The sequence below is a fragment of the Python bivittatus genome, unplaced genomic scaffold (assembly GCF_059951505.1).
Source record: "Python bivittatus isolate LINGU-HERP-01145 unplaced genomic scaffold, Pbiv_v1 ctg000220_np1212, whole genome shotgun sequence".
Classification (NCBI taxonomy): Eukaryota; Metazoa; Chordata; class Lepidosauria; order Squamata; family Pythonidae; genus Python; species Python bivittatus.
Window position 1 is genome coordinate 933,874 of NW_028277048.1, and position 13,353 is coordinate 947,226.

A 13,353-nucleotide genomic window follows, 5' to 3' on the forward strand; every position below is an offset into this window, starting at 1 on the left:
GTTTGGTAGTTTAGTAATTTATGAGAGTAAGAGTATTTTCCCACTTTAGACTGGTACAAGCTACATGGTACTCCTTCAGTTAAGGGGCAAGGAATAGACATATAACATTATTATCAAATTGGTGTAAATTTCAATAAAAATACATTGTTTCAATTTCTACTTTCTAAAGATGTAGGAAGACTGTAGGTAGAAGACAGAAACAGTGAAGAGTATACATTGCCCTTTTTCATGGACATTATAAACATACACTGTAAAGGGCAGAGAGAGAGAGAGAGAGAACAGCAGCAATGCAATAAAATGGAGACCCCTGTCGCAGGGCTCTTGGTTTAAAAAGATTAAACATGACAAATCTATGGAAAAACATTTTTTTCACAGAAAGGCAAATATTTTGAACCATGGATGTGGAGTACGGAGAAACAAAATGATGGTTGCTGTTTAGCAGTCAAATAGCACAACTCCAATTGCTAGAAGGAAAGTTGATGAAGTTACTTCCCACCCTATTTTACCTTACCTATCTCAGCTTACATTTCAAAAATCTTTGTGTAACCCAGAGGCATTCTTGTCCATAAAGATAATGTTAAAGTGTGCCACTGTTTTCCCATTTCAAAAAATTAAATTTTTTTAAAATGAAAACCAGGGGAACAGGAAGCTTAGTTTACACTCAAGATTTACTTACTTGCCACAGACATTGAGCTGAAATTCTTCGTCTAAAATGGTGACCAATGATGGATACTTGAAGAAAATTTCAAATCTAGGCAGCTCTGTAATCATCCAATAGGCCAAAGAAGAAAGGAAATGGAAAAATTAGTTCACATAAGGATGAATCCATCATGCACAACCACAATATTACTAAACAATTTAGTAAGCCACAAAAAAATTGGTTTGGGGTTAGAGCAAATCCCATCATGAAAGTTTGGGCTTTTTAAGCCTAGGAAAAGATGAGAACATGACAAAAACAGACATGAAATCATCTCTGCTGCTAAAAGTCCTAGAACCCAATTCTTCCAAGTTAGGTGGGAGAATATTCAAGATAGATCAACAGAAATATTTCTACACCTAGCACAGAGTTAATCTACAGAATTCACCGTTATATGAATGTCAGCTTGGGTACCTTTAAACATGGATTAAACACATTCAAAATCTATTTTATCTCCAACAACAGAGGGTTTCCTATAGGCAGCTGCTTGATGACTATGGAACCAGAAGAGAGAACTAAAGAGGTCTTCTGGGGTCTTCTTAGGTTAACATATTTTAAATACATTGTCTCCAAGATCTTTGTGTATTTGTGGGTCAGGGAAGGTTTGCCCTTGGAACTTCTTTGCTTTTAATTCTAATGGTTCCATCTGTTCTCCAGAGCGGTTTCTCCCTTGGGGGCAGGATCACATGCTACAAATTTGAGAGAAATGTACCTCAGAAATTGGTTGGCCTTGCCTTGTAAGAATGACAATAAAGAGGCAAATTACACATGGCATTAATTGCCTAAAATGCAAATAATGTGTTTTATTCAATAAAAATCAAATATTAGCCCAGGTTAATTTAATGCAGTTATCAGAAACCAGTTTACATTGTCACAGTGATGGCTTAGTGATGCTATAATTCACTAGTGCAGAAATTGTGACCACTGTAAAAAATGTACTGTTATTCTAAACCAGTCATTTCAATGCTGGTGTGCACCACATATACTTCCAGAATTCCCACTGGAATGTAAATGGAGGGTGATAGATTGGATAAGACTCTGTTAAAGAATAAGCCAAAAATGTCTATTTAGGGAGACTGTGGGTATATACACACACACACACACACACACAAAACTATTTTTCTATAACCTTAGAAGTTAAATCATTCTATATAATTCAGTACGAATAATTCCTAAAAATATTTATTTGTCAAAGGAATTTGCCTACTTTCCTTCACTTTGCTTTTAATCTCTTTTTTCTTTCTTACATTGAAATTGAAAGGGTACCAAGGGAAAATCTGGGTTAATAATGACATGTATGTGAAAAATGAGAACAATTTCTTAGTTGTGGCACCTCCATTTTTCAATTTTGCATTTTGCACTAGAATAGGAAACAGGAGACTGTGAATTCTCATCCCCACTGAGGCACAAAAGCCAGTCACCCTCTCTCAGCTCTAGGAAGAAGATACTGGCAAAACCACTTCCAAAATGTTGCCAAGAAAACTGCAGGTACCTGTCCTTGTAGTGACCAGGACTCAGGACTGACTCAAAAGTCCATCACAACAACAAACACTAGATGAAGACATCATGACCATTTTGAGGAAAAATATGCAATATGGGAAACACTAATTTGAAAAATAAACAAACAAACTGGACATTGTAGACCCACCATAATATGCTTTATATGTATTTATTATTTAGAGAGAGAAAGATGTTGCTATAGTCCTTTGAGTCAATTTTGACTACTGGTGATTACATGGAAAAGTCCATGAAGTTTTCTTCAAAACATTTTCAGAAGTATTTTTCATTACCTTCTTCTGGGATGTTTTTCAACTTCCCAGTCTACAGCTAGTAGAGAATGACTGGCCCAAAGTCACCCAGCTGGCTTTCATGCCTATAAGAGGACTAGAATTCATGTCTCCCAATTCCCAGTCCAGCACCATTCCATTATGCCAAACTGTGCATACATATACATACATACTTACTAGGTGATCTGATCTTATTTATTAAGAGAATATTATACAGTTCTCTGTATGTCAAGTCAGAAATAAGCCTTGCTGAGTTCAATGCAACATAGGCTCAGGTATGTATTTATAGAATTATCATTTAAGTATCACCTTGTCTTTCTGATAGCGGAGAAGGGGGTGGATTTTTTTAGAGCAAGACTAGGAAGACTAGGAAGACTTCCTAGGAAGCAAAAGTAGGCTTTGCGTTTATTGAAATGCTCACACAATCATTTAGAGAGGCGGAAAAGAGTGTGTGTGTATGAGTGAATAGGAATGTAATATACTGTATACTGTTTTAAAGGCCTCCCCAACCCTAACAGCTAATATGGTCTCGCTTTGAAACATCACCGTATTCCCCCACTGTGAATTCTCCATCAGCTTTAGAACTCAGTTCTTTGTCTTCCACTTCAATGGTGTATGTGCCCAAGGCTGCTTCAGAGGCCAGAGGGAAAGACAGATCCACAATGCCATGAAGAGGCTTCACATCCACCCACTGGGCAATTCGGTTCTTATCAGGATCCTGCACAGAAGATCAAAACTATTTGTTATATTTTGGTGGCTGTAGACATCAGCAACAGTGCTCAGAATCACAGAATGAGCTGTGTCAAATAGCAAGCTTGTATTAACTACAAATACATGGAGGACTTTAGCAACAGGAAACTCCTAAGGGACTCTTTTTCTGGGTCAGTTCAGGGATGGTGACTGGCTCAGGCACAGAGGGGATAGAATTCTTGTAGACATGGACTTTTTGCTACTGAAGATTTTACAAAAGCATTATCAAACAAAGATTTTACACTCAAAGGTGAGATTTTAGCCTTGTTCATTTCAGAAACTTTTAAACTTCACTAGTATTTATTCTTAACCTCTTCAATTAAGTTTTAATTCTTATGGTCTTACCCTATTCACTCTCTTATACTTATAGCCTATAATCTCATACTATGGTTTCACTAAACCTATGGTTTCTTATAATAGCCCAATTTTCCTGTGACCCTTCCCAGTCAACTCAGGCCTCAATATCACTTGCACTGCCTGGAGATTCGGGCAGTCACCTCTCCACTGCTGCTGGTGCTCTGGATCTTTAAGGGGTGATAATCATCACCATGGCTGGGCCTCAGGCCCCTCTTCTCAGTGCCAGCACTCTGGACATCCTGTGTCCTGAGAGTTTTACACAGTTTCAAATGTAAAAGATGAGTGATATTATTTTATGCCCAGTGTTCATTGAGAAGTCCACGCTATATATTAAATCCATTTCAAGTCTGTTTAAGGATAATAATACCAATTAGTATATTGGTAGTGTATTTTATCTTCAATTTTCTGCTTCCAAGGGCAGTAAAAACTATCCTTGAATATAAGTGGAGCCAATCTCAGCATTCAAAATGTTAAATTTGGTATCTGAAGACATTTTACCATGCTGTAATCACAATTTTGATTAATCTAGCTTCCTTCTGGAGTGTTACATTAGACATTCAGTAGGGCACCCAAAATAATTTCCTTAGAAAAGCAGACTGGACCCACTCTAATTTCTTGAGATGGACACCAAGATTTACTTGAGTCCTACAAAGAAACTGGCCTTATTGGCACTGGGACAAGAAAAGGCCATGTTAATGCTGAAAAAAGGATCCTCAATCTAGAAGCACAAAGAGAGTACAGTAAATTACCCCTGAAGACAGTATTAGGAAAGCAAACTTCTTCAAGCCAGCAAAATATTTAGACCAGCTAATGTTTGTGAAATATTGAAGGGCTTTTTCATGGCTCTGATTCAATGTTCCTCTATCAGCAGTTCTCAAAAGAAGATATAGGAAGGCACCCTACACAGAAAGACTGTGCCCGGGTGGCTCAGCAGCCACTGAATTAACACCTTGTTATATTGCAATTTCTGTAGAGTTTTTAGAAGCCCTTTATTCAAACTTTTACTTAAGCTATTGCCCAATCCAAGTTCGATAGCTCCTGTTAGATGAAGATCCCAAAGAACATAATGACTGCTAAATTTGCTTTTCTGGCATTTAAAACATGGGCCCATTTAGTTAAGGCACAGAAAAGTTAAGGAAAGATAAACAGTATAACAATATTACATTTTTCTCTTCTTCTGTTCACTTTCTTATTCTAAACCAGAGTTTCTCAACCTTATCAGCTTTAAGATGTGTGGACTTCAACTCCCAGAATTCCCCAGTCAGCATGCTGGGTTGACATCTTAAAGTTGCTGAGGTTGAGAAACCCTGCTCTAAACAATTTAAGAACTGATTTACTAAAATAAAGGCTATATCTATATTATATATATAATTAATTTCATAAAACCAATATGTAATTAGTCTCATAGAAGCCCCCTTGGATTGCGTGGGTTTGTTTCTTTTTTATTCTGTCTGGTTCTTGTCATTCTTGCCATCTTTTATTCTTTTATATTTGTCTTTTATTGTATTTTTTCCTTGTTTTTAATGTTTTAACTTGTAAGCTGCCCAGAGTCATTAAATAACAATAATACATTTTAATTCATAGCTCTTCATTTAGATTTTAGTGTTACTGTTTCTTATTTCTCTGCTTATACTTTTTCAGGTTGGTCAAAGGCTGCAATAAAGATTTCATTAATTGATAATAGCAGTTAGGGAGCATTAGAATTGCAGTTCTCTATCGTGGCCTTTGGCTTTAACCAAAAATTCCCAGCACGTTCCTAAACATTGCTCTTGGGAATTGCTCAGCTGTCATTTATAATGTGACAACTTTCAACTTCTGTGCCATATTAAAACTGTATCATAGATAGTTTAAGTGGTCTTCTGAGGTTACTGTAAGAATTTTAATAAAAGAGAGCTAATCTTACCTTCAGCCATATCAGGGGGATCTGTAAGGAAGGAGAGAGTGAAAAAATAAGTTTAAAAGGAACAGAAAAATGTTCCATTTCCCCAATGTTCTGTAAAGGCAACCAAAGAACTGCTACAATAAAGGTAGTGTGATTGGTGGGTTTGATAGCTTAAACAAAAATCTTAACAACTTTCAGGGCCTCTGCATAAGTTCACAGAAATACACACAGCTAAAAGCACCCTTAGGATCCAGCACTGTCATCAATTACATGTTTTTAAAAAGCATTAATGGGCCCAGAAGGGCAACCTTCCTGATACTTAGGTTTTTAGCATAGGTGTCCATGAGCAGTAGTCACATATGACAGAAAGCACTACTCACGCTTTTATCAATGGCCTTAAATTCATCATCAAGCCTCACAATGCGAAACTTGGCTGGAAAAAAAACATGAATATGAAATATGAAAATATTAGTTATTTTGACAGCACCCCACCATTTCCCCCTTTTTATTTTTCACTCCACGTTGATGATAGTCTTTAATTTTTCTGCTTTTTCACCATTTCATCATTTATTAAGGAAATCTTGCTGGGGGTAGATTAATGACTGTGTGCTAACTGGCAAGGAGCTCTGCTTTGTTTTAACTGCCTACTCTTGCAATGCTTACTCTACTATCCACAGACCCTGCTTTGCAGGACCCTGTGCCAGGAGGAGAGGTAGCCGTCATAGTTCTCTTTGTGAGAGGAAAATTTTAGTAGCCTTTTATATGTTTTAATGTTAGTTTTGATAGCATTTAATAAAGCCACATTAGCTAAGAGATGACCTTTAGGGCAATGACAGGAAATAAGTAAACTTGCAAGACTAAGCAAACTTGCTGATGGGAAAGGACGTGACAGGGACGAATAGAACAGGAAAGTATGGTAAAATTAGCACCAAGGAAGTTACGAATCAGTTGCTAAACCTAGGAGTCATGTCTGTGGTTTGTGGTTTTTGAGGATAAAAAGGATTGCAACAAGGGGGTCGGTACCCACTTGGTCAAGCTGTCTACCTGACAGCTCGGTCAAGTTGGTCGGCATTGCAATGTGAATTTAAGTGGGTGGTCGGCATTGTGGTGTGAATCTAAGTGAATGGTCAGCATTGCAATGTGTATCTAAGTACCTTGTATGCTATTGGTTGAATTTTACTTGCTTATTGAACTAACATTTAATAAAGCTGTTAGAACTTTGAAGTGACTTATGTTCTGGTGTGTCTGTCTCCCGTGTTTAATGAGGTTTTTTCCCTGACAGTTTTGGTGCATTGGCCGGGAAGGGACGAGCTGAACATTTGCTCTCAGCTGCTCCTTCCTGGAATTACCCACACCGTTGCTTCAAAGTTCTAAGGTAAGAAAGTACTCTTTTTCTGGGAAGTTCCACTGGGGATTTTTGGTTTCTTTGGAATTTCCAATATGTACTTTACTATGTAAGTAAATGTACTATGTACGTAGATTCTAGGAAGGAGTCATGCTTACCTATCTCTCCTTGCTTGTATAAGGCCTTGCTTGGTTGTATGAGATGCCTGAGAAAAGCTTTCCTGAGCAGCACCTTCTTCCGAGCCTCAAAGGTCACAGCGCTGCCCTTTCGGATGACAACATGCACGTTGACTATTGCTTCTTCCTTCACCACGCAAAAGAGAACAGCGGTTTTATTAATGGGATGACTGAGAACAGAAAAGTACTCAGTTCACTATCCCCCTCCCCTAGCTAGGTCTCAAATTAGATATGCAGGCACCCAGAGGTGCCCCTAGGATCCAGCACTGCCATCAAAATGAGAAAAGCAGCATTGCACTGTCAAGACACAAGCTTTCACACACTTGTGTGATGTCAAGGCATCATCATTTGACACCCAGGGGGTGTCTCTGCATACACACAAGCACACTCAAAACTTTGTCTTTCTCCTGAATATCTTTGTTCCATTTCTCTCCCTCCCCTTGGACTCTTTCCGTTTTCTTCAGTCATGCTAATCCTTCCATAGCCAGAGGGATGCCAGTTGGAGATTATTGGAATTATAAGAGGACCTTCTAATGATGGGAATAACTGGATTAGAGGAAAAAAGTTTGTTATGTAGGACAAAACTTACACCATAAATAGTCTTGCTTGTGGAAACAAAGCTTGGGGCCTGAAGGGAAGAAAAAAATCAGTTTAGCACAAAGGCTTTTAAATGTACCCACACTCGACCAATAAAATAGACTGCTCCTTGCAAAGATGCTACTTTCCCAAGAGAAGACTGAGTTGACATACCATCTAAAGCTATTGTTCAGTTAATTCTGTTTGTTGACTAAACTATAGCTGGCTGGGTTTGCACAAATAGACCATGGTTTACAAGTGCTTGGTTCTACACAATATATTGTGTCAAAAGTAAACCACATTATGGTTTCCCATGTTGTATGAATCCAAAAACAGCCAGGCAGAGAAAATCCTTTACAACTGAACTTTTATCAAATTTAAACTCAACGTTGATCAATGTTGCTTATTTTTCTTTCAGACTGTGAATGGGTCACAAATTTATATGATTCATCAATATGAATGTGTTCATGAGCTAATAACTAATGTTGAGTTCAAAGCTTAAAAACTTATTTGTAAGATCCATATAAATTATAATAAAATATAATTTAAAAAATTATATATATTTAAAAAATCATTCTTAAAAAAATCATTTGTGGTCTGAGGATGTAGGTCAGATAGATTTATTTATTTATTTATTTCATATATCAAATTTGTCACTGCCCATCTCATTAAAAAACAACTCTGGGCTTTATTAATTCATGGGGAATAATACATTTAGATTCTCCTTTCCTCCTTTGAAAACACAGTAAAAGAATATTATTTATTGTGCAATAGCTATGCCTCATTCACTGAATTTGACAGAGGATTCAGCAATAGCCATTCATAATTTCCCCCATATACTTTTCCCATCATTTTTCTGACCACAGAATATCTATTAAGTAAAGCAATATTGGAACAGTTGCAGAGTTTTCTGGAGGTGAGGAAAGAAATATATACCACAGGAGGAGTTGCCTCTAGGAAAGGCAAATGACATGTTTTACTTGCCCTTCCTATGTTTTTGTTTTTATTTTTTAAAAACCACTTTTTTTCTGCTATTTTATGGACCTTTTTTCCTTCTACTTTTAAAATTATATTCCTCTAATTTTATTCGCTGTTTCTATCCTCTGTTACTGTGTGAATCTCCCAGATATTTCCAGAGTTAGCACAGCTAAATCAAGTGTGATTATTTTCTTACCAATGAAGAAGATTCTCAGCAGCTGCTGAGAAGGAAGACAAATACCCTCAGCATCAGGTACCACCTCTCAACACCAGTTGTGGAGAAATACGAGCAGGGGGATGTTCTTACCATCTTTGAAGGCTTCCCAAACACATCCAGAAGACTATTAGATTTGTCTCTTCTTCTAGAGTATTGTTTCTCAACCCTGGCAACTTTAAGAAGCACACTGACTGGGGAATTCTGGGAGCTGAAGTCCATACATCTTAAAATTGCCAAGGTTGAGAAACACTGTTTTAGAGGCCAATTTTTGTCTATCCAGCCCTCATTCCAGAGACATCTACAGTGTACAGTCAAGAAAGTCAAGGTGGCAGCCACAACTGTGCAATTGAAGCTTTGCCTGTGACACACACAAATAATAGGTAGAACTTCACCCGCACCAGTGTGGATGCTGATTTTTTTTTTTTTTAACCATACCCTGCCTCATTCCATGCCATCAGAAGTGATTGATAGAAATAAAATTTCTATACGGAACTAACTCACATGGAGAGTTTTGCTAATCTGACGGAAGCAAGGAGGTGATAGTTACAACAAATCCAGTTCTTCAGGGCTACAGTGAGAGGACTGCCCACGTCTCTCCAGAGTATTCTTTTTCTAGTTAGGAAGGCTGAGAACTTCCCATGGAGCAACTTGCCTGGAAGCGGATACACTCAAAGGTTCCTGGGGCTTCCACGTCCTTCTCCGCTAAGGTGTGGTTCTGAGCTTTCATCTCCAAGGTCACCAACAGGTGGTTAGTCTCTTGGAGGGAGCGTAGCAATATGCAGAACTTTTCCATATTGGGATGATCAATTATGGCTGGGAAAACCACCACGTAATGACTGGAAGATAAGGGAAAGAGGTTATCTCATAGCCTGGGGGGATTCCAGACTATGTGAGTTCAAGAATTTAACAATTCCAGCCAACTTAAATCAGGTTATACTCTTATTTTCTCAGCAATTCTTAGTCTTTGACTGATCAGACTTTTACCTTAGTACAGGTAGTCCCCAGGTTAAGAATACCCAGTTTACAGACAACCCATAGTTAAGAACAGAGCCTATTGCAGCAAAAATTAAGTTAAATACACAATGGTTCAAGTTCATTACACAATACTACTTATACAGTATTATATAATACTGTTCTGGCTTACATACAAATTTGACTTATGGACAGACCGTGGGAACAGCACTTGTTCTTAAACTGGGGACTACTTGTACTTGTTAAAATATTTGTCACTGGAAAAACTCAATTCCCCCATTAGTGCAAATCTGACTGTCAGGCATAGTTATACATTTGTCAGCTGGCCCTGCTTGCCAGAAAGCAAGTGTAACTGCACAGATGCCTACAAGAAGCCCTTCTCCTATTTTGGTCAGCTTAATTTATCAGTACTGCTCTTTGTGAAATAATGCCAGTGACAAGAGTGGCAAACTTGACTAAGTCCATACCTGCACTTCTCTTGAACCCCTGAGTGCAGAAACCATGACATCCTCCAGGGTAGTACAAGTCCACCCCCTGCTGGTGTTTCCAGCCTCTACTTCAGAAATATTGTTTTACTTCCTGAGTCATCTCAAGCACTTCTGAGCAATTGGTCTACTTGTGCTTCTCTTTAGCAACATCCCAAGCCTTGACTGGCTACAGAAGGAGGAGTAGGAGTCTTCTCTCCTTCATCTTTCGTTCCACCCTAGGTCCATAGAAAGTTTGCTTGGAACCTGAACCATCAGTCCTTCATTGTTGCAAAGTAGTATTTGCTGAAACGTTGTAACTTTCTTCCAACATGGTTATGTTGCAATTTAAAGATTAAAAAAGGAAAAGGGTACCACTGCAGTACTACAGACAAGAGAGAAAGCAGCAGGAGGATACTTCACCCAGCCTGAGCAAAACCCAGAAGGTACCCACTGAGAAATGTGAGGGTTGAATGGAGCTTCTAGAGGAGATGGGAAACCATGGGGCAAGGAAAGTTCATTGATCTAACAGCCATTTTGGTTCAACAGTGAGATGATAAAAATGGCAGCTGCTGACTAGCAGAGAACATAGCAGCCTAAGTAAGACACAACAGCTGTCCAAGACAGCAACCAGCTACTTGAGGGAGGGAGTGTGCCAGGCACTGTAACCAATCCGAGATGGGGTATCACTAGAGCAGAAGTAAGCACTACAGGCCATCTGCTTCTGCTTGGAAGGCTATAAGTCAGCTCAGGAGAGGAAACATCCAGTTTAAAGTGCAGCTTCAAATGGGGTGGGGTGGGGTGGGGTGGTAGATCTGTAATGAGGATGACACCGTCTGTTTCTGCACTCAGGAAGCAGCGGGCCAAGTAGAAAGCACAGATCCACCCTCAGTCCAGACTGAGCACCAACCAGGCCACATTGTCAAACCACTGCAATCCAGTGGGAATTTGTTAAGTTGGCAGGAGCAGCAATGAGAGACAAGCAGCTTAGGCCACTGAGTAGAATTGCCCTAAGATATACATGAGAAGTAGGTAACCTGTAAGTCCACCAGATCTTACTGAACTTCAGTTCCCAGCAGCCAGGCACTCTAGTGAAGGTTCCTGGGAGTTGTAATTTACTAATATCTGGAGAGCTGCAGGTTCTATATCCCTGACATACATACATACTCAATATTGTTGCCATCTGGTGATTTTTTTCCGATTGCTAGGATTTCCTCTGTCATTATGGAGACTGGAAAAAGTCTCCAAATGTGGAAGATGCCTGAGTGATTCTGGAATTCTATCTACAGAAGTGCTTACTGCCTTCACTCAGGCTCTGTTTATACATATATAAAAAGAGCAATGTTTACAATCATGTGAAAGCTCTCCAGTGCTCTCTTCCCAGGGAACCCAAGGCTGCAATTCTGGACATGCTTGTTCTGTTCAGTTTAATGGTATTTCTCCAAAGCAAGCATGTATAGGATTAAGCTGCATACTGCTATTTCCAGCACTTTGGCCTAGAATACATATGGAATTTCCAGCACTCATAAAATGGTTGCATGGAAAGCTTGCTCATTCCAAAAACCAGCCTACAAAGAGGTTTGCCTTGCCCACACATACATCTTGCTGCCTCAACCCATAATACCCTTGCATTTTTTCCAGGCATGCTAGTATACTTCCAAACAAAAGCACTCAGCCACTATTTTTATTTTATAAACAAACCTGTGGGGTAGACAAAGGCATTCATGGAAATGAAGATGATGCTGAGACTAGTTCCTTGCTTCACATTTATTCATTCATTCAAGCTTTTTTTAAAAAATCAGATGTAACAGAGTCAAAGAGAGTCAGATGTAGCCCCAGACACCACACTTTTTTTTTAATCCGCACTCAATCGTTACTGACTCTGCGGTGACTGCCTGGACGAGTCCCTGCAGTTTTCAAGGGAAGGTGTTTCGGAAGTGGTTTGCATGGCTTCCTTCCTAGAGCAGAGCCCAGCTGGCAAGCGCAGGAGGCGGGGTTCCCGTTGCTTCGCGCCTTTTTGGGGCGTGCATGGCTTCCGCATTACCGGCAACTGCTCCTGTCTCCCTTGCAAGCGCCGCCAGCATTTTTCCTCCCACCAGGGTGAGAGTCCCCATTTATCTACTCACATACGTTTTCGAGCTGCTGGGTTGGCAGGAGCTGGGGAGGAAGCAGGAGCTCGCTCTGCTGCGTGGAGCTGGGCTCGAACCGCTGAAGTGTCGACCATTTTTGGCCGGCAACTTTCAGCGTCATTAAGCCACTGGACCACCGCGTCACCACACTGCTTACCCTGTCTCTAAAAGCTGCCTCCGCTTCAGTTTGGGAATTCTGAATTAAAGTAACTCCCATATACCAAAAGCTCTGTTCTTGCTCTTATGGATGCATCTGCACTCCATGAAATTGATTAGGCAAAGAGAAATGAAAAACTGAAATCTTACGGATCTGAAATGACCAAAGCTGATTGTGACAGCAAAGCCAGGATCCAAAGTCGGATGGCTGTCCCCATGACTTGTCCTCTCACAGGCAGCAATAGTTAAATCTACACTCTAATACTGGAGTCCTGGTGCAAATACTTAAATACTCTTCCAGAGACCCTGTTCCAAAGAACATATGTACTTTGAGATGTATGAACTTCACCTTCCCAGGTCAATGATCTCCATATTTACTTTTCTCCTTCTCTGGATATAATTAAGCAATACGCATCAACTCCCATCATTCCCTGGCATGGGCTATTACTGCGATAGTCTTGAGAGAGACAGATAGCCTGGCTGCTACCAAGATCTTTTTCTCTAAAGCTTAGGAATGTAGTGAAGTATGAGCTTGAGGTATATTTCAGTAGAATCAGGAACAGGGCATCAGAGGAAACCAGAATGAATAACAGAAATTGCTGAATCTCAGCTCCATTAGTTCTGCCCAAGGAACTGTGAGAATTGCAGTCCAGCCATATCTGGAGGATTGCATACTGCCAGCTTTGCAGATGAGTCTTCTTAACTAAGGGTGACTTATTGGTAAAACTGCACACATAATTTCTAAACAGCACTGTTCAGTTGCTATCCATTAATAGGCAACTTCAAGGCTGCAGCAGCTGTTCTTTATTGTCTAACTGCTAAATTTGAACTGGTCAGAACTTCAGAATAATCCCCCCCCCGGGTTAA

At 39.6% G+C, this 13,353-nt stretch overlaps 1 protein-coding gene across 1 annotated transcript in view; it reads right to left on the minus strand.

Annotated features, from left to right (window-relative positions):
* LOC112540856 (alpha-2-macroglobulin-like protein 1) overlaps window positions 1-12,755 on the minus strand; it is a 48,740-nt gene extending 35,985 nt beyond the window's left edge. The window contains exons 1-8 of the mRNA XM_088137572.1: window positions 12,637-12,755; window positions 9,418-9,601; window positions 7,584-7,622; window positions 6,977-7,121; window positions 5,854-5,906; window positions 5,495-5,515; window positions 3,031-3,202; window positions 677-761 (exon numbers count right to left, since the gene is read on the minus strand). Coding sequence (XP_087993698.1) covers window positions 677-761; window positions 3,031-3,202; window positions 5,495-5,515; window positions 5,854-5,906; window positions 6,977-7,121; window positions 7,584-7,622; window positions 9,418-9,601; window positions 12,637-12,704 — 767 coding nt within the window. The 5' untranslated portion in view covers window positions 12,705-12,755. The remainder of the gene's footprint in view (window positions 1-676; window positions 762-3,030; window positions 3,203-5,494; window positions 5,516-5,853; window positions 5,907-6,976; window positions 7,122-7,583; window positions 7,623-9,417; window positions 9,602-12,636) is intronic.
* Window positions 12,756-13,353: the final 598 nt, after the last annotated feature.